A 25,197-nucleotide genomic window follows, 5' to 3' on the forward strand; every position below is an offset into this window, starting at 1 on the left:
ATGTACGCTTGTACACTTTTGCACGTCTTGTGGTACGCTTTGGCACTGCAGAGTCTCAGTAGATTTGGCAGTTGATTCGGATGCCCTGGCCTCGTCCAAGGCAATCTGCAGAATGCAGTTAGATTTAGCGAGTAACCTCCTCTTCAGGGTAATGTCCCACGCGCCACAAATTATGAGGTCCAGAATCAGCTCATCCAGGTATCAGAATTTGCAGTACGCTGTGGCCTTGCGAAGTGCCGCAACATACTCATTAATCGACTCACCCTCTTTCTGGTTTCTGATGTTAAACTCATGCCGGCAAAGGTGCTTGGACGGCTTGGGCCTGTAGTGGGTCCTTAGCGTCTGCTGCAGCACAGACCAGGCTACTGCTTGAAGCGGTGTCGGCTCAGAAAGGTTTTTTGCTGTCTTGTACACTTCCCGGCCACAGTATCCAAAGAACATGTTCTTCTTGCGGCCTTCAGGAAGGCCCATGAGGTCATTTGCCTTGAGGAAGCAGTCAAATCATAGCATGACCCAGTGCTTGGTGACTAGGTCATACGGAGTCGGTGGGGCATGCATAGCCATTTTGTGTACAGAGGGCGATTTGAGTTTGCCACTCAAAAATGGCTGCTCAAAGCCATGCTGAGCTCCGTGCTGGATGTACTTGCTGGATTGCTACGCTCTTTTTGGTTCGCCTAGTTGCCCTCCAATCCCACCTTCGTTGTCAGTGTTAGATTGGGTAAAGGAAAGGCACATACAGGCTTAACGATAACAACAGCTCTTTATTGAGTACAATAAGTGAGAACAATCCAGCAAAGGTTGAGTCTGACAGCAGTCCTTTTATAGGGAGCTGTCAGACCCTTCGGCCAATAGGATTAAACCTCTATTCCTGTCGGAACAGAGGAACTTGGTGGAAATCACTGTAGTTAGAACTAATATCTAACAGCAAATAGTCCTTGACTTACAACCATTCATTTAGCAATCATTTAAAGTTACAATGGCAATGAAAAAATAATAATTTACACGTGATCTTCACACTTGCAACCACAGTCACATGACCAAAATGTGGGCACTTGGCAACCTGCATGCTGGCCATGTGATTGCCATTTGCGACCTTCTTGGCCAGCTTTTGACAAAGTCAATGGGGAAACCAGATCTGCTTGATAACTGCACAATTGTTTGACGCTCATGGTAAAAAAAACTGTCATAAAATTTGGTGCAACTGACTTAATAACTGCCTTGCTTAACAATGGAAATTCTGGTAGCAATTGCGGTCATAAGGTGTTTTTTTAATTGGAATATAGGGTTTCTTTTTTAAAAAACAAACTTTTAAAATTTTTGTTACATATTTAAAATTCTTTTGTAAACAGACTGTTGTCCGGTTTCCCCCCTTTAACATTTTCACATATACATAATTCATTTTACATTATATTTCCATTTCCCGTTTTAGCCATATTGTTTTCTTCCCATATTTTCCAACTTTAATTTTTTTTATACATAAAACATGTTATTTTTATCCCTTTTGAAATAAATCAAATTTATCATTTCCCTCTATTTTCTATAAGTAACATATCTTCAAGTCCAGTATTGTGTATAATTAACATTTTACTTAATAATTTGCACAAGTAATAATATTAGTATAGTTCAATCACCTTAATTAGCTATATATCATTACCATAATTAACATATTTCATTTTATTTTACTAATCCCCTGTTCCTAGTTTCTTTCTTTCTTTTACCCCCTCTGTTTCTTCTTTTTATACGTATTATTTCTTTTCTTCTGGATCTTTTTTCTCACTTTTCGATAGATTTTTTGAATGACCCTCCCCAGGATTTTTCTTTTTCGCTTCCCACTATTTCTCTCTTTATTTTTCACTAATTTCTTTTTTGGATACCATTTTCATTTTTTCCTCTCTACTCTTTCTATGCCTCTGTAAATCTCAATCGTATTGTCTAACTGGTTTTTATTTTTTGTTTCTTTCTCTACGCTGTTAACTTCTTGTTTTTCATTTATGTTCCTTGCCAGTTCCTCTCCCAACTCCTGTTTTTTGTCCTTCAGCAATTTTTCTTGCTCTTTTTCTGGCTCTTTATTACCTTTTAATATTGATTGCGGATCTTTTAGCTTTCAAGTAATTCCTCAAACATCCCACCCTCCATGTCAAATTTAACACATTTTTAATATCTTTATAATTTTTCTTGTGGTCATAAATTGACTACCTGTATGTAGAAATAAAAAGCCAACTAAAGTTGCCTAGTTTATTAACTTATCCACTTTATATCCCACACCTTTAACCAAGATGTATTATGGTTGCTTAGAGGAAACTTTCAATCCAATAAAGCAGGGAAATAGTTGTTTGCAGATCTTCAGTATTAGCCATGCATAGATGCCAAACATCTGTGGTGTTTTTTTGACATAGACAATTCTTCTTGATGTAGTAAGAATTTAAATATTACTAAAAGTGACTTTAGTTGCAGTGGATTAATTGTCACTAATAGGGCTACCATTTCTGGGCGGCCAAAAACTGGATGACCACTAGCTAGCAGAAAAGGAAGGGAATTTTCTGTATTGCTTGCCGCCTTGTTCAGGATAACCCGCTCCCTCCTGAAAGGGAGGGATACGGGCAACCCTTTACGAGGTAGAGCTGAGAAATTTGTCCAATTTCTCACGGATAAAGTTGCTCGGCTTCGGGCAGACCTGGACTCCAATTGCGCAGAGCCAGCCGAGGTACCAGGGGTGGGTCTTGAGCGGCATCTATGGATTGATTTTCAACTTGTTACTCCTGAGGAAGTGGACAAGGCCATGGGAGCAGTGAGTGCCTCCACCTGTGTGCTGGACCTGTGCCCCTCCTGGCTGGTCGCGAACAGCAGGGAGGTGACACGGGGCTGGATCCAGGCGATAGTTGCCACCTCCCTTCGGGAGGGGTTCTTCCCCCCCCTAAAGGCAGCGGTGGTGAGACCCCTCCTGAAGAAGCCATCTTGGTCTGAGGGGTATCGAGACTTTGCCCCTGTCATGGTCGGACCACTTCCTACTGAGGCTTGACTTTCGGAGGCCAATCCCCCACTGTAGGGAAGAGGAACCGATTAGGTGGTTCCACCACAGGAGCCTTATGGACCCTTTGGGCTTTCAGACGGCGCTTGGTGTTATACCTGATACTCTCGTCCACAGTCCGGCTGAGGCCTTGGTCGCTGCTTGGAACTCAGCGGCGGCAGAGGCTCTCAACCGGATTGCGCCTTTACAGCCTATCCGAGGCAGCGGATCCAGGAGGGCTCCTTGGCTTACTGAGGAACTCCAGGAGATGAAGCGCCAAAAGAGATGCCTGGAGCGCCGCTAGAGGTCCAGTAAGTCCAAGTCAGACCGAGCACTGTTAAAATCCTGCATCAGAGCCTACCTTCTGGCAATTCGGACTTCAAAAAATACATACATTGCCGCTCTGATTGCTTCCGCTGAGTCACGCCCAGCCGCCTTGTTCAGGATAGCCCGCTCCCTCCTGAAAGGGAGGGATGCGGGCAATCCTTTGCAAGGCAGAGCTGAGGAGTTTGTCCAATTTCTCGCAGATAAAGTTGCTCGGCTTCGGGCAAACCTGGACTCCAATTGCGTAGAGCCAGCCGAGGTACCAGGGGAAGGTCTTGAACGACATCTTTGGATTGACTTTCAGTCTGTTACTCCTGAAGAAGTGGACAAGGCCATCGGAGCAGTGAGTGCCTCCACGTGTGTACTGGACCCGTGCCCCTCCCGGCTGGTCGCGAACAGCAGGGAGGTGACACGGAGCTGGATCCAAGCGATAGTTACCGCCTCCCTCTGGGAGGGGTTCTTTCCGCCCCCCTAAAGGCAGCGGTGGTGAGACCCGTCTTGAAAAGGCCGTCTTTGGATCCAGCCATTTTAAATAACTATCGTCCAGTCTCCAACCTCCCCTTTGTTGGGAAGATTGTTGAGAAAGTGGTGGCCTCTCAGCTCCGGTGGTCCTTGGATGAAACCGATTATCTAGACTCCTTTCAGTCTGGATTCAGGCCTGGCTACAGCATGGAAACTGCTTTGGTCACACTGACCGATGATCTCTGGAGAGCCAGAGATAGGGGCCATGCCTCCGTCCTAGTGCTCCTTGACCTCTCAGCAGCCTTCGATACCATCGACCATGGTATGCTTCTGCGACTGTTGTGAGAGGTGGGGGTGGGAGGCACTGTTCTTCGGTGGTTCTTCTCCTACCTCTCGGACAGGTCGCAGTCGGTGTTGGTCGGAGGGCAGAGGTCGACCCCTAGGCCCCTTAATTATGGGGTGCCACAGGGTTCGGTCCTGTCCCCCCTCCTGTTTAACATCTACATGAAGCCGCTGGGCGAGATCATTCGGTGGCACGGGATAAAATATCACCAGTATGCGGATGATACACAGCTGTATCTGTCCACCCCGTGCCAACTTAGTGAAGCGGTTGACGTGATGTGTCAGTGCCTGGAGGCTGTTAGGGTCTGGATGGGGGTAAACCGAGTGGGGGTAAACCGGGGGTAAACCGAGTATGCTTCAAGGTGCTAGTCATCACTTATAAAGCCCTACATGGTATTGGACCTGGGTACTTGAGAGACCGCCTTCTGCCAATTACCTCCCAAAGACCCATTAGATCCCACAGATTAGGCCTCCTCCGAATTCCATCCGCCGGCCAATGCCGATTGTTGACCACCCGGAGGAGGGCCTTCTCTGTGGCTGCTCCGGCCCTCTGGAACGATCCCCCCATGGAGATCCGGACCCTCACCACCCTTCAGGCTTTCCACAAAGCCGTCAAGACCTGGCTGTTCCGACAGGCCTGGGGCTGATGAGTTCCCATCCCCACTCGAACTGTTTGGCTGTTGAGTGTTTTTAAATTGTTTCCGTATTTTGTTTATTTGCCTTTTGCTTTTTTTCTGTATTATTCCCTTCCCTTTTGGTTTGTTAGCCGCCCTGAGTCCCTCTGGGAATAGGGCGGCATACGTGTAATAAACCTTGAAACCTTGAAACCTCTGATGGTTATCTCATTTTTTGTAACCCAGATATGATAGTTCTACTCATCGGTATTTGCTAGCCACATTAGTAAGCATTAGAAGCAGAGGTGGGTTGCTCCCAGTTCGGCCCAGATCAGGCAAACTGGTAGTAGCGCCAGTGGGAGGCTTCGCCCACCTGCCTGGACACTTCTGCGCATGTGCAGAAGTGTCGTGTGTGCGCACGCACATGTGAGTGTTCCTGAACTGGTAGTAGAAGAATTGGCAACCCACCTCAGATTAGAAGCAACCTAGAACTAAGGAGAAATTTCCTAATGGTGAGAAGAATTCACCAATTGTTAATTAACAATTAACCAGCTTGCCTTCAAAAGTTATGGGTGCGCCATCCCTTTTAAGAAGAGACTGGACAGCCATTTGTCTGAAATAGCATAGGGTCTTCCGCTTGAGTAGGGGCTTGGACAAGACCTCCAAGGTCCCTTCCAATCCTTGTCATTCTGTTAAAGTTCTGTTATAGTAATTTAACAATCTCTTATGCTCCTTACAGCTCTATGGAAGTGGAGGAAATGCCAAAAGCGGGGGGGGGGGGGGAGCAAAGCACAACCCTTTCGCTATTTTTCAAGCAAGCATAATTGCTATTTCCTTGTTTCTCAAATTCCTGAGAATTCCACAAGGATTTTGGCGAGGCCACCCTGAAAATAACCAGGCCTGATTCATACTCTTCCTACATAGGATAACCTTTGGCCCTTCAGCACAATTTTCTCCATGAAGTTTGACCACAATAAAAGGAAAATGATACAGGAGTTTCCAGACAGTGCTGTCAACCTCTCTAGGGAATCCATGATACAAATGTGCAAAACTACATTATTTACACATTTTCTGTAATTGCATTTAATGATATCAGCAACCAAGAGTGGGATTGGAAAAATCTGGATGCAGTTCCTAAGAACAGCCATGCTATGTCACCATCAAAGTTCTGACTGAGCCTCCTCCACAGAGTGGTTGGAGATAGGATCTTCACTGGCGTAGCTAAAATTGTGCTAGCACAACTCGGAATAGCCTTTGTTCCCTCCAGCCATATTATTAAGATGGGTGTTTACGAGGACTTCTCCAAGTTTCCATCATATCCACATATAATATTGGAACCATGAAAGTATTATTTGCATATTCCAAAGAACACAAAATTGCTTCAAGTAACTAGAGAGGGAAAGATGAGTGTCTTATACAACTTTGGGACGTCCCAGCCCTGCAGCCTCATTTCACACACTGTGAATAGGGCTGGAAATTTCCCAAAGGGCCTCCATGTAACTCCAGCCTGCAGAAAGTCAATAAGGAACTATAGAGGCCTGTTTCACCGTGGGAGGTCCAGTGGATGACACAGTATAACTGAAGAATTTTGGAAATGTTCCCTACCCCTTAAAGAAAAAGCCATTTAAGATACATTTAGATAGTGAAATCTCTGTGGCATTTTCCCTGTGGAATTAATTCCCAGACCTTGTCATTGTGAGGACTTAAATGCTTCAGATCTGTTCACCCAATTGCCAGGACTGATTTAGTATTAAATCAAGATTCTGCTAGTGATTTTCAAAGATTCTCGCGCCTTCCTTTAGATTAATTTATCTGATGAAATATAACCCGCTGGATTGCAAAAGAATTAAGAGAGAGTTCTATCCAGAGATGGTATTCAGCAGGTTCTGACCAGTTCTGGAGAACTGGTAGCGGAAATTTTGAGTAGTTCAGAGAACCGGTAAATACCACCTCTGACTGGCCCCACCCCCATCTATTCTCTGCCAGCTCCCAGCTGATCGGGAGGAAATGAGGATTTTACAGTATCCTTTTCCTGCCTCGCCCACTAAGCCGCACCCACAGAACCAGTAGTAAAAAAAAATTGAATCTCACCATTGATTCTATAACAATAATTGAGCTCCCTCTGTGTCAACAAATCCAGTTAGTCCTCGACGTAATATCACAATTGGGAGCAGAATTTCTGTTGCTAACCAAGGCAGCTATTAATGCCTAATTTGACAACTATTCATGCCACCGTTGTTAAGTAAATCACTGCAGTTGTTAAGTGAATCATGCAGTCATTTAAGCGAATCCAGCTTTCCACATCAACTTTGCTTGTCGGTAGTTCGCTGGGAAGGGACCCTGGGATGCTGCAATTGTTATAAATACATTTGGCTGCCAAGCACCCAAAATGTGATTGTTTGACTAGGAGATGGGATGCTGCGGTGATTGTAAGTGCAAGGACCAATCATAAGTCATTTTTTTCAATGCATTGTAACTTCAAACAGTTGCTAAATGATTGGTTGTAAGTCAAGGATTGCCTGTAGATCGGCAGCAAGGCACATTCCTTACATAGGAAGATGGCCTGCAGGGTTGACTTACCTATTTGCTCTCCGCAGTGGACTTGACTAAACATTCAATGTACACATGGGGTTAATGATGATGGTGTTAATTATTCAGTCATGTCTGAGTTTTGGTGATTCTATGGGACGGGTCTCTCCACATCTTCCAATCTTGCAATATTTCTTTGAGTTTTTCTATGCTCTGACTGATGTCAGCTTTGATGGTCTCCAGCCGCCGTGTTTGTTGACGGCTTGGTTTCCTTTTACTGCAAACTCTTTCAAACATAATTGCTTTCTCCAGAGAATTCCTCTGCATGACATGGCCAAAGTTAGTGAGATACAACTTCATGATTTTCCCAACTAGTGACATGTCTGGAGTTATGTGCTCCAGTACTTGCTTATTAGTCGCCTTGGTGACTATGGCTGGTTGTTTTGGAATAGGTGAGAGGAATGATGCAGATGATCATTTGGTACAATTTTGCCAAGAAAACAGATTTAAGATCATGAATACATAGTTCAAACAGTATAAGGGCTGCTTATACACGGACCTCACTAAATAGACTTCACCATAATCAGATTGACTATGTCCTGACCTATGCAGACATCAATGGACCTATCAGTCCTTGCTCTTAAGGATTGATATCAGCAAAAGTTTGATGTCGCCAAAATCTCCACTATGTATATAATAGAGGTGAAAAATAGATTTGAACTATTGGATGCTGTTGAGAAGATTCTTGATGAACTGGGGTACAAAATTCAATCGACCGTTATTAGTGTTGCAAAGAATACACACCTCACATAGGGCTATGGGAATATAAAAGATTCTTAGATTTTACATTCCTATCCACCTTCAAAGGACAGGACATCATAACATCTCAAACTATCTGAAAATTAAAAGACACATTCTCACATATATTCAAGAAACATTTCACAAATCACCCAAACCATTTCAATTGTAGAACTGTATAAAAATCTATGTACCATTAGGTTATTTTTTGGTCAGTCACCCCAGAAATATGCTGCTGTCACTGATGTTTCTGGCTACCAAATAAACAGAGACCTAAAATTGCAGCCTGCCTCCAATTCATTTTTTCAGCATCTCACTCCTGACTTGGAGTAAGACATGGGCAGGATTTTACTCCCAACAGTGGTGAGGAGACCGTACATCTGTCACCAAGCTAGTTCAGACCAAGAGAGGCCATTGGGACTTTGGCCTATAAATTGGCCTAGGAAAAAGGGGGCAAAGAATGAGTACTGGATGGTACCATCAAAGAGGAGATGAATTCAATATGCTCAGTTGAGGAATCTTTTCCCTTATCTCACCATTTTACCATCTACTGTAGTCTCGACAGACATTCTTTGATTCCTGTTTTAGTCATCTTCAGCTAGTAACACCAAGCAGGGATGATGGGAGTTGCAGTCTGTCACCCATAGGGCCCCCTTTCTCAAATCTTGGTAAAGCAAGAAAGGGAAATAGGTTGTTCCTTTAGATCTCTCAAAGCAAAGTATCCTCATTTATTTTCAAGAATGCCTCAGTTTATTGGTTATAAAATTGACTAATGACATTCCTCGTGAGACTTAATGGGAGCCTTTGCCAGTAAATATAGTCTTGCACACTGCAAACCAAACATGCTCTGCATAAAAATGCTCAGGCTGGAGATGAGGAAGACATAAAAGGAGTGCATTTTATGAGGGCAGGAAGTGGATTTTCTGACAGGATTAATGACTAGCGAAGAAGAAACAGCCGACCGAGTGGATGGGGAACAATTCAGCTCAGCTCCGAAAATGAATGGGCACACAGATTGGTGGAGGGTAACACATGGCCCCACATTTTGCCTCCCCAGTTTCTTTAGCCCACACGCTGGGGTCAGAGCTGAGCTGGCGGGATCCTATTTCAGAACGAAAACAGAGCCACTCCAAAAGCTTTTGGTTAAACACAAGTATCTTGACTGGAGTCAAAAGTGCCGAAAACCAGCTGTTTCTGCTGCAGTTCTTCAGGGGAGTTGTGCTAAATGCAATGAGCACTGGGGCTTCAAGTAGGGGAAAGGCAGAGAGGCACATATATGGGTCAGGAGTATTGCGAAAGGAGCCAGAGACATATGCCTGTACATGGCACACAGATCTAGAAAAGAGTTGGGCAATCATTAGATCTCAAAGAGACACAACCAGGGCTGGGTTTAATTGCCCAGCCAGGCTCTGCTAGGACTTACTACACAATCTGTACTGCCAAAAGAGGAAACTCAAGGGAGCAATGGCTGGGCCAAAACAACTGGAGTTGGCTTCTTCAAACAGCTGTTCATCAGACCAGCTGAGGAAAACTTCAGGCCTGAGGGAAGAACGGGATGAACAGAAGCAGCACAGTCATTTGATGCACTGAGAAAGATAATGATCATAGCAATCACAAGGCCTGAATGAATACATTAATAAAGAAAGTAGAGATTGTGGAGGAAAAAGAGATTGTGAAGAAAAAAAGGCTTATTACATCTTCTATTACATCAGATCATTCTGTCTAATTCTACTCGACATTCTAATTCTACTCGACATTCCTCCATCCTGGTCCTCCTTGACCTCTCAGCGGCTTTCGATACCATCGACCATGGTATCCTTCTGCGACGACTGTGGGAGGTGGGAGTGGGAGGCACCGTGTTGCGGTGGTTCTCCTCCTACCTCTCGGACAGGTCGCAGTCGGTGTTAGTGGGGGGGCAGAGATCGTCCCCTAGGCCCCTAACATATGGGGTGCCTCAGGGCTCGGTCTTATCCCCCCTACTATTCAACATCTACATGAAACCGCTGGGAGAGATCATCCGTAGGCACTGTTTTGTAGTATTAGTACCACTTCATAAAGCCTTAGTAAGGCCACACCTGGAATACAACATCCGGTTTTGGTCACCACACTACAAAAAAGCTTCAGACTTTGGAAAAAGTGCAAACAACAGCAGCTAAGATGAGTAAAAGGCCTGGAGATTAAAACATATGAAGAACGGTTGCGGGATTTGGGTTTGTCTAATTTAGAGAGGAGAAGGACTAGTGGGGACATGATAGCAGTATTCCAGTATTTGAGAGGTTGTCACAAAGAGGAGGGATCAATTTATTTCCCAAAGCACCAGAGGGCAGGGCAAGAAGCAATGGATGGAAACTAATCAAAGAGAGAAGAGAGAGAATTAAGGGGAAGCTTCCTAAAGGTGAAGACAATTAACCAATGGAACAGTTTGCCATCAGAAGTTGTGGATGCTTCATCACTGGAGGTTTTTAAGAAGGGACTGGATAGTCACTTCCCTGAAATGGTATAAAGCCGTGATGGCGAACCTGTGGCGAGGCATTGCCCTGTCAGCTTCAGCATGCATGTGTGGTTTCGGCCTTCATTTTTTGCCTGTTTTTCACCCGGAGGACAAAAAAACAACCCAACGCGCAAACCAGAATTTCGGGAACGGACTTCCACTTTGTGCGTTGGACCATTTTTCTCCCCCTAGAGCACTGATGGCAAACCTTTTTTGGCTCACGTGCCATAAATAGGGGGAGCGCAGGGGGGGGGGTCGTGCACGGGCATGCTGCACCCATAATGCAATGCGCGACACCCCCCCAGCGCACATGTGTGCATGACAGGTGTGACCCCCCCATTTTTTGCATGATTTTTCACCCTCCCCAGGTTCCAGAGGCTGCCCGAGGAGGTAAAAAACAGCCTTCCCCGTCCCTCCCAGAGGCCCTACGGAGGCTTCAGGAGCTTCCCTGAAGCCTCCGGAGTGCAAAAAACCAGCCCTATGGGCAAACCAGAAGTTCGGGAATGGACTTCCTGTTTGTCCATTGGGTTGTTTTTCGTCCTCCAGAGCCTTCAGAGAAGCCTCCGGAAGGCCCTTGAAGGCCACGGAGGGCTTAAACCAGCCCTATGAGCAAACCAGAAGTCTGTTCCGGAACTTCCGGTTTGCCCGTAGGGCCAGGTTTTTGCACTCCGGAGGCTTCAGGGAAGCTCTTGAAGCCTCCAGAGGGCCTCTGGGCAGGAGAGGCTCTTTTCACCCTCCCCGGGCTCCTATAAAGCCTCTGGAGCCTGGGGAGGGCAAAAAATGGCTTTAAAAAAGGCTGAACTCAGCTGGCCAGCACATGCATGCGCGCTGGCCAGCTGACAAGGCAACGCCTCGCGTGCCCTGACAAATGGCTCCACTTGCTACCAGTGGCACGTGTTCCATAGGCTCACTATCCTGGCCCTAGAGGCTTCAGAGAAGCCTCCTAAAGCCTCTGGAGGGCTGAAAACGGCCCTATGGGCAATCCGGAAGTCTGTTGCCGAAAAACGGGTCCATCACGGACAAAAAGCAGGGGGATGGTGGAGGCCACGTGTGGAGGCACGGGAGGAGGTGTCATGTGCACATGTGCGGGTTTTTTCCCCACACACATTAGAATTATGAGTGTGGGCATGCCCGCGCACGACCCACCTGCACTCCCCCCGTTTTTGGCACACAATGGCAAAAAGGTTAGCCATCACTGGTATAGGGTCTCCTCCTTGAGCAGGAGATTGAACTAGAAGACCTCCAAGGTCCCTTGCAGCTCTATTCTGATTGATTGATTGACTCCAGAAATCAGGAAAAACCTCAGTGCTTGTAATGGTTTGTCTAAACTGGTCATTAGAAAAACTATTTCAGTAGCAGATGTGAGCTTGGTAACAGGGCAGCATTGAATAAATTCATATTTCTGCCCTGCATGTTGTTTTCCAATTTTAATGGATGGAGAGGGAGTTTCATTTCACAAGGCTATAATTTAGAGGGGTAGCAGCCCAGGATAGAAAAATTCCTCCTCTTAAGCTTTTCCTCCTCCTAAGATCACAAAAAAAGCTGCTGCTTTTTGTGATCTTGGTTACCTAATTCTTTCCCACTGAGATGATCAACTTGTATCCGGATCTTTCTGGAGTATGGATAGGGACTTTCATGATTGAAAGCTGCTTCCTACAAATAATAAAGAATCCCTCTCCATAGAAAACAGACGTATTAAGGATACTATGTTGAATAATTTTCTGTGGTCAGATGAGGTAGGGAAGATGTGTATAAGGAATGTGTGAGTGGCCTGTCTGACAGACAGCTCACGTGTTGTATAACCCAACCTTTCACTTTTGCAGGGAACCACTCAAATGTCCATAATTGGTGGTCACTACTAAACGGAAAAGTGTTTCTGGAAATCGTACCATGTTTAAATTCCTCCTAATACTCAGTCTGGATCTTCGCTTTTTTTTGTTTTAATCCTTTGTCCTTATCAAGCTTAAAGTATCAACAGAGAACAGATTGTTCCCCTCTAGGTATATTACACACTTAAAGAGTTATGTAGCTCATTATTATACCAATCATTAGTTTTCAAGTTAAATATGACTAGGGATTTTAATTGTTCCTTGTAGGACTTGGTTTCTAGACCCCTTAATCCTGGTTGTACTTCTCTGAATCCACGTCACCTTTTCTGTGTCTCTTTTAAAATGCAGTGTCCTGAACCCATCATAACTCCAAATGAAATCCAAAGTGGCACTGGTATAGCAAAAATCCTGCATTGGTCTTTTTAACTACTGCGTCTCACTGCTTGCTTATATTCAGTTGATGATCCACTAGCATTGATAGATCGTTCGCACATTTACTTCTGCTAATCCAGGTGTCAAGATTGCACCACTTTGCTTTTTTCAAACCTTAATGCTTTTCAACTTGCCAATGAATTGGGGGAGGGGGAGATGGAATGCCAAAAATGTATGGGGAGATCATGAGAGCTTTGAAGCCATCAAAGTCACCACTGAAGGTGCTTGAGAAAGAGATGGACTCTCCCATAACAAAAGGACATCTCATAACTGGACAATGGGATCACTAGGGGTGGGGAGAAGGGCAATCTGTTGTTTAACAAGGCAAGCATTTGCATGGGGAAAACAGCATTGTTTTTGTTTCTTCAGTACCAATACAGTCTATCCAATAAAGTTTTTTCTTTTGGGAATTTAAATTTCCCAAGAGTGTTTCCTTGTTTTGGGTTCTCTAGTTGGACAGTAGACACCAGATCTCCTTAATCCAAAATTTGGTGGGGGTTTTTTTAACCTCTATTCAGATGGAAGATTTACACTGGTGACCACTGAACATCATCATGCTGGATTTTTTTTTAAAGTCAAAACAATGTTCAATGATTTTGTTGTTTAAAGTCTAATCAATTATCTGTAAATTTGATAAGCATCACTTTCATCTATTCCACTTTCTAGAAATGTCGTAATGTTGAATAATACAGAAGCAAAGATGGAGCTCTACTGCACCTTATTTGACATCTTTCTGGAGGATGGTTGACAATTATTTATGATCTTTTGATGGGTGTGACTGTTCAACCAGTTGCCAGTCTTCCCGTGAGTCTCTTGCCTGCTCTCCACAAAGTTACATCCTGGTTTGCCAACTCATTGAAAGGAAAGCCCAAGACCCACATAACTACTTAGACAGTTGATTAATGTATAATAAAATTCTGGATTTTCCTCCAGCCCTTCCCTATTCTCAGCATCTTCTACGGCTGCTTCCCCAATGGAGATTGCTGCTGGTTGGGAAATTCAAAAGGAAGATCTCTGAAGGGTTTTGTGTGTGTGTGTGTGTGTGTGTGTGTGTGTTTGTGTGGATGTGGCAATATATTGGAATTTGGCAACTGAAGTGATATTTCACGCCAGGACTGAGTCATCTTCTCAGTAGCTCCCAACCCCGGTCCTAAATACCCTTGTCAAACCAGAACTCGCATTCCATCTTCAGCACATGTCACTGTTTATCTTGAAACTTTTAGATACCTCGCTGTGCTATTATGAGTTCATGGAATCCATGATCCCATGGACCCAACATGCCAGGCAAGACGGAGTCAACATTTCCCCCCCTCCCTCCATTCTTCCTGGCCGGTTGAAGTTGGTGGGCCAAGCCCATGTTGGTATCTGCCCTCCAAAGCATGCCCAGACCCGCTCCAAAAGAATCTGCTTCATAAACAGTGCTTACCACAGTGTTCAAGTTGCAAAATCCAGACACTTTCCTCAAAACAAGCTGCTTGGACTTGCTTCCACCAAGCCAAGGCCAAATAAGCAGTGTTGTGGTTTCTATCCAGCAGTGGGAGGCAAGGAGGGAGCTATGTAGAAATAGCAATTGATGTATTGGACAGGCATGGAGAAAATCCAGGTTAAGTTCTCATTAGATCATGGAGCTCACTGGGTGGGTTTTCTTTTTTAACTCAAAAGGGTGTTGCTATTAGGGTAAAATGATGACACCACATCCAGTTCTGGTCAATTTAGTGGGATGGCTTGCCTCCAGAAGTTGTGCTCCGTCACTGGAGGATTTTAAGAAGAAATTGGACAACATTCTGTCCAGAATGTTATAGGGTTTCCTACCTTGAACAGGGGTTAGACTAGAAGCGTGATGGTGAACCTATGGCACGGGTGCCACAGGTGGCTCATGGAGACATATTTGCTGGCCCGCCAGCTGTCATCTCTGGCGCACATGCGTGCACCGACCAGCTGATTTATTCCCTTCCGGAGAGTCCGAAAAGGCTGTTTTTGCCCTCCCCAGGCTGGAGGAAAGCCTCCGGAGGCTGGGGAAGGTGAAAAACAGCCCCAACAGCCCAACCGGAAGTTCAAGAACTAACTTCTGGTTGGCCCATTAGGTCTTTTTTTCACCCTCCCTAACCTCCGCTGGCTTTCCTCAAGCCTGGGGAGGGCAAAAATGGCCTCCCGGGTCCCCTGGAGGTCTTCCAGAAGCTGGAAATTGATCATTTCCGAACTTCCGATTGGGCTGTTGTGAACGTTTTTCGCCCTTCCCAGCCTCCGGAGGCTTTGCTCAAGCCTGGGGAGGGTGAAAAAGGGCCCAACAGACCAACCTGAAATTCGGAAACAATCCGTTTCTGGCTTCTGGGGGGCTGGGGAAGGCCATTTTTGTCCTCCCCAGGCTTAAGGAAAGCCTCTGGAGCCTGGGGAGGTGTCGCACATGCATGCATGGGGCGGGTCGTGTGAGCATGCACAGGTGGCAGGGGAGGAGTGAAGTGTTGTGGGCATGTGCGCATGAGCGATAACATGTGTGTGTGCAATTTTGGCACGCCGTAAGAAAAAGGTTCGCCATCACTGGACTAGAAGATCTCCAAGGTCTCTTCCAACCTGATTATTCTATGTTCTATATTTGGGACACTGCAGACAAAATCCTGAGCTCTCAACTAAAAAGCCAGAAGACCAAGGCATCAATCAATCATGTGGAATGGAGAAAAATCCTGAGAACCCAGAAGTCTAGACTTCACATAGAAAGCTGATGCAGGAACTGAACCAGTAGAAGAAAATGTGGAATTCCACCAAAGAGTGGAAATACTTCGGTGTTTTACCCTTCTACAGTAAATGCAAAACATTTTTGCCATTTCTTCAGTGTTTCTTTTATTTCTCTTCTCTTTTCACTTCACATGTCCCTCTATTACATCTTGATACGCCCATTTCGCACCATAAAACTGAGAAGGTCAACCTATTCTTTTTAACTACCGGTAGTAGTTTCTTAAAATCATTTGATCTCATTCTAATGCTAAGCTTGGGAAAAATTTAACAGAACTCCAGTCTATAAGAATAGAATAAATATGAATAACAAGTTTTAGGAGAAACAGCAGCCCTGAAGTTATATAATGGTTTAAGAATACAACTGAAACTCTGCCACTAAATCAGATCTGTCCAGAAGACTATTTCTACTGGGGTGAAATGAAAACATCAGTAGGTCAATAAATGATCAATGAAAATCCTAATGAGATTAATAGATCAGTGTATTTGCACCAGTTGCATTATTATTCATTGCTTGCATGTGTCAGGGTTCCGACAGATATATATGGAAATATGAGGCGGGTTCTTGCTCGAAAAATTTATTTACAGATTTTAATGCAATTAACAATATCTTCCATAAAATCTCCCCAAGTCCTGAAACAATAAGAGATACTGCATTTCCATCATGTCGCACTACAACAAACAAGAACTTGGGCTGTTAGGCAGTTTGCAAAACATAAATCAGACACATAAAATGTGCAAATCTTAATTAGTTACCAATGAGAGATGGTCTCCTGTGTGGCTTTTTTGGACTGCGCTAAATTTCCTGGGTGCAAACTAAACTGAAACCCCTTACATGTAGTCCTCGACTTATGACTACCATTGAGCCCAAAATTTCTGTTGCTAAGCGCGACATTTGTTAAGTGAGTTTTGCCCCATTTTATTGACCTTTCTTGCCACATTTGCTAAGTGAATCAGTGCAGCAGTTAAATTAGTAACATGGTTGTTAAGTGCATTTGGCTTTCTCGTTGGTTTTGCTTGTCAGAAGGTCGCAAAAAGGGATCATGTGACTCTGGGACACTGTCATAAGTGTGAATCACTTGCCAAGCATTTGAATTTTGATCACGTCCATGCTGTAACGGTTGTAAGTGTGAAGAACAGTCATAAGTCACTTTTTTCCAGTGCAGTTGTAACTTTGGTTACTAAATTAACTGTTGTAAGTCGAGGACTACCTGTATTGGATTCATCAGTGCCCCCATGAGGAATAGATGATCTTGGGATTGATTCGTAGTCCTCCTACAATGATGTTCTCCTGCAAAGCAGCCAGAAAACAAAATTTCTGGCTTTAAAAATGTTGTTTAAAATGTTATTTCCTGGGAGATTTACATGCTGCTCAAAAACCCATTTGGCTTAAAAACTAGGGACCTTGTTTCAGAGAGAGATTTCAAAATCAATTTCATTTTTTTAAAAAAAGAACTTTTAAAAATCAATCTTTTAAAAACAAATATTAATATTTGTTTTAATAGAAATCATAATGTTATATAAATAGGCTTAAAATAAATATTTCTTGCATTAGATTTATTACAGGAAAACAGTGTTTTCTACCATCCACATCTTTCTCTTCCATAAAAACATTAATCTTACTGGCAGCTTGGAGTAAACAGTTTGTGGAGAACTGCTAGTAGATTTAGGGATAAAACTGAACTCAAGAAACTTCTAACCAAAACTGCCTTAGTAGCACAGCAATCAAATTATGGTGCATTGTTCTACACACGTTCATCAAATTGTGAGAAAACTAGTGGAAAAAAGAGCCAATTAAACAGTTACCTAACACACACATACAGAAATACACACATACTCTATAATGGAACCTCAGCACAGCAAGTTTCAAGGCAAATGGCCCCATTTTATCAGAAAATCTTTTTTTTTTTGAAGTTGAAACATCATATTTTCCTTCAAAGCAGCTGATTCAGTTCATTTTCTCCATAAAATTGCTTTCATGACAATAGGAAGAAGCTGGCTAAATCTTAAAAATCTGGCTAAAGCTTTTTGATTTGCAGGGAAATTATTTGTAGCTAAACAGCTTGTTTTGACCACAGAGGCTGCCGACTGCCACCTAGTGGCCAAAAAATGTATTGTTCTGTGAACAAGAAAGGCCTCTGAATTTTGAGCAATTAACTCTTATAATAATAATAATTCATCATTTTTATGACACACACTTCCTTAGATTATTTAATATTTTTATGCTCAGCTATTATTTCACAGGAACCTATAAAAAAGGACAGATGGAGTCATTTTGGCTAGACAGGATGATCTGCTTTAAAAGTTCATGAGAGTTGCAAAATGTCACTCACTGAAAATGCAGGCAGAATTCTGACTACAGTTTCTACAATGTTTTTGGATTAACTGTGTATAAAAATTATTGCTTTTATGTGGATTTACATGCAGAGTCCACAAGGCCATACGACTGGGGGGGGGGGGGGGCGGAAATCTCTTCAACAATATCCATGCTGATGTTTAATGAAAAAACTAAAATTGAATGGATGATAGCACACACTATATCATATTTGTATTTTCCTACTGAGAGATCAAGAGATAATTCTACAAGGAGAATTAAGCAAATTGTTCCAAAATGGAGAATAGTGTAGATTCTATAGGACATAATAATTTTCTTTATTTTAAAAATAATTGAGAACTAAGGAATAGGGAGAGTGGTAGAAGATTGCTCCATGAAATTGGGGATACCCAGTACGTTTCTCTTCTTTATAGAAAATTAAGAATATAAAACACCCACAGTAACAATTATCACCAATTCTTTCACGCTGATCTCCCTACATAATGTAGATTCTGATCCTATAGAAAGATCTGGCATTTCCACATTTCTTTAGCAAAGTCATACTGCCACACAAAAGGTGAGCTCTGTTAGTCCAATCCTTCTGCTTTTCTTTTTTGTCTCGCCATCACGGCCTCTAGCTCTGACATTTTCCCAGAATCCTAGAAGAAAATAATAGAAAATGAAGGATGAAGAGCTTGACTTCCAAGCACAAAACTCTCATTATGTCATCTACTGCTTTGAAACTTTGGCATCCTTTGTGCTTGTCCCATCCCTCTCAGCCCTTCTATTATATCTTTGCTGAATCTTGATAGATTTCTTAGTTTCTTGTGCTCTTGATGGCCTCAGTTGACCCAACCCTTGGAAGAGATGTCAAAATCCCTGGTACCTTTAGGAGCGCTTTCTGGATGGTAACCTGGCTGTAGACTCGAGGACCTTCTTCTGGGTTGATAGCTCTCAACTCATCCTTTTTCAAGGAAAAGAGCTGAGCGCCATTGAGAATTCCCAAGGCACTGACAATCCTGCAGGAAGGAGGGAAAAAAGTAGGCGGAATAAATAAGAGCGTCATAGAAAAAAGGAATCATTCCATTTAAGCTCTGAAACCGATTTGAAAGGGTCCTCTAACTAGGTTATACTCTGGCAGCTCTTTTGACCAAATAGCAGAATGTCTAAAGTACCAATAAAAATTTGGTACTGAAAATACTACCCATTGAGAAGTATTTTACCAATGGTTGGAGAGAGAAAAAAGGAGTTTGGAAATGAAGAAAGCTAAAAAAATAAGTAGATAATATACAGATAAAGATATAAATAAGACAAAAACTGTTAGTATGTGTATGATAAGAATGATGATGTATAATGTTGATATATTATTACTAGAAGATATTAAGAAGAAAAATGGAGAGTTCCATAATGTTTAAATGCACAATATATTATAATACTAAACCTAAGGAAATAATGTTAATATGAACATGAAAGATGTGGCAAAAGAGGAAGGATGTTGCACAGAGATGTTTGTACCCAGATGACACACTGCATAAGGAAAGATGGAATGTTTAGTTTTGTAACTAAAAAATAATGAAACTCTTAAAAAAAAATCATCATTGGGTTTAATTTATTTACTTAGCATAAGGTGATGTTACATTAGCTAGGGGACCACAATTCTAATGCAGAGTAATAGGTAGGCTGCCTAAGATTGTTAGCCCTTCTTGATTCATGCTCATGCGTTTTACAAGATGCACCACACGGGGTGAGCTAGCTCCACACCAGAGAGAAAAACAAATTACTTTTCTTCAGCTTCATCTTGGACCCTGAGCCTCCACCGAATTTGCCTCACAAATGTGCATTGCAATTGAGAAGGTCCAGTGCCGGCAGAATTTTAACTGCATGAAGCTCATCTCCTCACCAAAGTGGGATTTATTTATCTGCTTGAATAGAACATGTTTTTGAACTGCTAGGTGGCCCGAAGCTGAGCTGAGTGATGGGAGCTCACTCCGCCATATAGTGCTAGGACTCTAACGATTGCAGCAAAGATTATCTCCAACGATTAGGTCACTGAGCGACCACACCTCTTTCGTCATTGGGTAAGCGACAGCCAATCAGATAGTTGCTAGGTCCCTATTGACTGTTGTTAGCCAGTGAGAGACTCCTCCCACCGCCCCAATTAAATAGGAATCTTATTTAACAGAGTTTTACTCTTAACTTTAGTTACTATTTTAGGTACACACCTAAAATCCATAGTTAATCATAGTTCAGCTGCACATTTTAGAAGCCTATCAACTAAGAGCTGGGTGGTGCAGTGGTTGGAGTGAAGTACTGCAGGCTACTTCATCTGACTGCTAACTGCAGTTCAGCAGTTCAAATCTCACAAGGCTCAAGGTTGACTCAGCCTTCCATCCTTCCCAGGTGGGTAAAATGAGGAGCCAGATTGTTGGGGGCAATAGGCTAACACTGTTAACTGCTTAGAGAGAGATGTAAAAGCACTATAAAGCAGTATATAAGTCTAAGTGCTACTGCTATTGCTAATTCAGGAAAGCTGCTGCTGCTGCTTTATATTATGGCTATTGAGAAGTCATTCAGTGAAAGACTAGATGTTTGTCAACTACAAAGAGCGTTAACATGCATGGCATCTCTGATCTAGAATCTGATATGATTTAAAGAGAAACACGTGCCTGGATTTCATTACCAACCATGTATTTTTTCAAAGAGAAGCATAGGCCAACTCACATTGGACTGAATCCTTTGGCCTCCAACCAGGTCTGGACTTGATCAGAATTTGAACTGTAGTCTAAAGGGGCATCTGTATCCAGAGTACGTGGGATGTGAAGAGGCTTACTACCGCCACTTGTCCCGTTGGCCAGCCTCAGGACGAGCTCCTCATTGACCATGGTGAAGTGATCTACCAGAGCAGAAAGAGATGTCACTCATGGATTCATTGGAAGGAAATGGGCATGGAGAAGCAAATGATTTGTCCTTGTATGTAGGTAACTGCAAGAACTACGGGGTTTTTTTTTAGTAGAAGACGTACCGGAGTATAAGACAAACCATGATTTTGAAGAGGTAATTTTTTTTTTTAAAGTTTTTGCACTCTGCAGGCCTCCCAAACCCTCTGATGCCTCATTTTTTGCAAATAAAGGGGGGCATGCAGAGCGTTTGGAGGCTTAATAGAACCGAGGTGGCACAGTGATTAAATGCAGCACTGCAGGCTACTTCAGCTGACTGCAGTTCTGCAGTTCAGCGGTTCAAAATTACACCACTGGAAAAGGTTTTCCACACTTTAGGACAGTTGCAGCATCAAAATTCAGACACTTAGCAACTGGTTCATATTTGTGATAGTTGCGGTGTCCTGAGATCATGCGATCAGCTTTTCTGACCTTCTGACAAGCAAAGTCAATGGGGAAATCAGATTCACTTAACACCCAAGTCACTAACTTAACAATTGCAATGATTAATTTAACAACTGTGCCAAGAAAGGTTGTAAAAATGGGGCAAAACTCACTTAACAAATGTCTCATTCAGCAACATAAATTTAGGGCTCAATCAAGGACTATCTGTACTTCCCAGTGGTATGAGAACATAAGTGCAACTTTCCTGGATCTGGGCATCTAATGGTTAACAACTCATATCATCAGCCAGCTGACGAGGTGGCGCAGTGGTTAAATGCAGCACTGCAGGCTACTTCAGCTGACTGCAGTTCTGTAGTTCGGCTGTTCAAATCTCACCGGCTCAAGGTTGACTCAGCCTTCCATCCTTCCGAGGTGGGTAAAATGAGGACCCAGATTGTTGTTGGGGGCGATATGCTGACTCTGTAAAACCGCTTAGAGAGGGCTGAAAGCCCTATGAAGCGGTATATGTCTAACTGCTATTGCTATTCACGATAGTTTCTGAGAATTCCAAATGTTGAAGCACAGACCTCTGGAAGGTTGGATTATCTACAACAGATTACACCAAGCGTTTGGAAAACCAGGTCCATTGTTTTTAGGGACCTCATCCCAGGGCTTTAGGTAATGTTTTTTGCTGTATCATTAACAGAGAGTACATCTATGAAAGCAAACCAGCGTGGTTTAATTGAAAGAACTTCTTTAATTGAAAGAAATAGCCAGGAGGTAGAAAGAAAATGTGGTCATTGTCAGAGCAAGTAGTTCTTCACTTAGCAAGAGGAGTTTTGAGGGTAGGGCGCTAAGTGCTGTAGAAAAGACACCAGGACATGGGATAGAGTCTCAATAGTGGTGAATATCTGTAGCTCGGGTGTAGAATGGGGGTAGTGGTGAAATTCAATTTTTTTTTTACTACCAGTTCTGTGGGCGTGGCTTGGTGGGCATGGCAGGGGAAGGATACTGCAAAATCCCCATTCCCTCCCCACTCCTGGGGGAAGGATATTGCAAAATCTCACTCTGGGGCCAGCCAGAGGTGGCATTTGCCAGTTCTCCAAACTACTCAAAATTTCTGCTACCGTTTCTCCAGAATCTGTCAGAACCTGCTGAATTTCACCCCTGGATGAGGGTAAAGGTTCATTCTCCGATCTTATGGGTTGGTTTCTGAATGTTTTGCTACCAGGCCTAAGTAACATTTTCAGCAGAGTTTAGCAGATGTTGGTGTTCTCTTTATAAGGACTTCGTGATGGGTCAGGTGATGGTGTGTCAAGTGAGGGCCTTGTACTAGGTCTTGTGATGGGGAGGTTACGTCAGGTGTGGGTCATTGGGAGGTGAAGTGCTAGTTGCGGGGTGGGTTGGTTGAGGGTCGGTGCTGTGTCTGGGTGGCTGTACAGTTGATTTGGATTCTGAGGGATTTGTAGGTTGGTTGTAGGTCCATGTGTCTGTTGATGGAATTGCTTGTGGATTGCCAGGCTTTGTAGAACTCAAGAGCACGGCAGGTGGTAGGGTGGTAGGGTGGCTGATGACTTGCAATTTGCAAGACCCATCACAAGACCCTCACTTGACACACCAGTTTGGTCCAGTTCGGCCGAGTCGGTACTAACTCAGCAGGGCACACCCCCAAAGCGGTTTTATCGGTGGCACTATAGGCACCACCATTGTTTTTTTGCTTCTGTGCATGCGCAGAAGCAATATTTTTACTACTGTGCATGCACACGTGTGCCCGAAGTGCACACAAGCCTGAAACGCATCCCTGAGCAAACCACCACCCGATCCACACCTGACCCATTTTGGAGCCCTTATAAACAGAAGAACATGGACACTGACACCCCTAAACTCTTCTGGAGATGATACCTCGCCTGGTAACAAAACGTTCTTAAACCAACCCACAAGCTCAGGGAACAAACCGTCACCTTCATAAAGTCTCAGGTTTTACAGGTGCAAAAATGATATTTTTATACTTTCCTTCTAATATCACATGATCAAACATGTTAGGAAACCATTGAGAAGCTAGTTTCGTTGTTTGGACATAGATATAGACCATATTGCTTTCTTCTAGAGCAAGTCAAAGATCTAGGAGTACTCATTTCGAAAGACCTTGTAAGCCGCAGACCTCACTGTACCAACATTGCCAAAAAGGCATTCAGAATTGTCAAACTTATTTTACATAGTTTTCTCTCTGGTAACGCTATGCTGCTAACTAGGGCATATAAAACCTTTGCCAGATCTATACTTGAATACTGCTCACCTGCCTGGAACCCACATTGCATTCCGGACTTTAAAACCTTAGAGAAGGTCCAGAGCTTTTTTACAAGAAGAGTACTCAACTCCTCTGCTCGTAATAAAATTCTGTACACCACCTGGCTTGAAATTTTAGGCCTGGAAAACCTTGAACTACGCCGTCTACATTCCAACCTGAGCTTAGTACACAAGATAATCTGCCATAACGTCCTACCGGTTAATGACTACTTTGCCTTCAACTGCAATAACACAAGGGCTATCAATGGACACAAACTAAACGTAATCCGTTCTAATCTTGCTTGCAGGAAAAACAATTTCAGCAATAGAGTAGTAAATGTATGGAACACCCTACCTGAGCCTGTTGCTAGTTCCTCTAACCCCCATACCTTTTACCTTAATCTGTCTACCGTGGAGCTTACGCGTTTCTTAAGAGGTCCCTAAGGGGGTGAGCATAATAACACCAGTGTGCCTACTGTCCCTATTCTACTGTCCCCATTTATATGTACTGTTTTTATGTGTTTATGGTTATATTTTGCTTATTTATATCCATTTATTTGTGCCATTTTTCATATGTTTTTTCCTACTTGTTTCCTTGTACTTGTTGACAAATTAAAATAAAAAATAAAATAAATAAAAGGATGGGGAGCATGTGGTTTCTAAATGCTATTGAGCTATTCAATAGTTCTAGTCAACCATGAACATTGGTGAGGGAGATGATTGGAATGTAAATCAGTAACTTCTGAAGGACCACAAGGTCTCCATCACTATCCTAGACAGATTGTCCAAAGGATATTTTAGTAGACAAGTCAACTCCATCTAACATAATTTTCAGTCTTATGCTCTTACTAGGCCAGAGATCAACCTGGGATTTCTCACCTATGATTTGGGCCATGTGCTTAGACAAAACAAGAAGAAGAATTGCTTGTTTGCTGACTCTTCAACTCCAAATGAAAAAGGGGTCTCACCTTTCTTACTGTCGTCCACGTCAAGGTCCTCCGTGCTCACCCATTTTACAGCATCGGACTGTAGATTTTTGGTCTTGGCTGGTGGTTGAGGTGGTGGTATCTATGCAGAGAAAGAAAGGGAGAACAACAAGTGGCAAAAGTCTATTTCTAATTGGGAGAGAGGTCACAAGAAAATATGGTGACAAGGCTACATTAATTACCTACAAGCAATTAGTCCTCTATAGTGTCTGGGTTTTAATATGTAAAATCCCAATTCATTTGGATCCTTAGATACCCTTGGACTTTTTAACAAGTGATTTTTGTCTGCTGGTTTTCCATCTTCAGCACTTTTAAATAAAGTTATGCATGTGGAATACAGACCTGATTCCACCCTCATCCACCTTTGATATTTCAGCATTTTCTAGAACAGGGGTTGCAAATGTGTGGGATTTAGGTTGCACACATGAAACCATTACCTTCCTGCTGCCTCCGAAACCAATTAAGTTGCCGCAGTCAGTCTGCGGAATCTAATAGGTTGGGGATCCTCATTCTAGAACTCAAAGGGAGAAAGCTTTGATTGCTTTCCCTAAATCTCACCAGACTTTATTAAGTCTCTTTGACCTCTGTGCTGCAATGCTGGATCTTCCTAAGATCTAGTCCAGTGGTGGGTTCCTACCGGTTTGGCCCAGTTTGGCCAAACCGGTAGTGGTTTGGCAGCCTGGCTCACTGGAACCGGCAGCGACCCAGGCCTGCCACGCCCTCGAACTGGGTT

The 25,197-nt window shown here is 43.3% G+C and overlaps 1 protein-coding gene across 1 annotated transcript in view; it reads right to left on the bottom strand.

Moving 5' to 3' along the window:
• Nucleotides 1-18,015: 18,015 nt before the first annotated feature.
• Nucleotides 18,016-25,197, bottom strand: part of EPS8L1 (EPS8 like 1) — a 43,207-nt gene continuing 36,025 nt past the window's right edge. The window contains exons 17-20 of the mRNA XM_032237604.1: nt 24,447-24,546; nt 20,594-20,765; nt 18,759-18,891; nt 18,016-18,531 (exon numbers count right to left, since the gene is read on the bottom strand). Of these exons, the coding sequence (XP_032093495.1) occupies nt 18,460-18,531; nt 18,759-18,891; nt 20,594-20,765; nt 24,447-24,546 (477 nt within the window). The 3' untranslated portion in view covers nt 18,016-18,459. The remainder of the gene's footprint in view (nt 18,532-18,758; nt 18,892-20,593; nt 20,766-24,446; nt 24,547-25,197) is intronic.

This window comes from Thamnophis elegans, chromosome Z (genome assembly GCF_009769535.1).
Source record: "Thamnophis elegans isolate rThaEle1 chromosome Z, rThaEle1.pri, whole genome shotgun sequence".
Taxonomy (NCBI): Eukaryota; Metazoa; Chordata; class Lepidosauria; order Squamata; family Colubridae; genus Thamnophis; species Thamnophis elegans.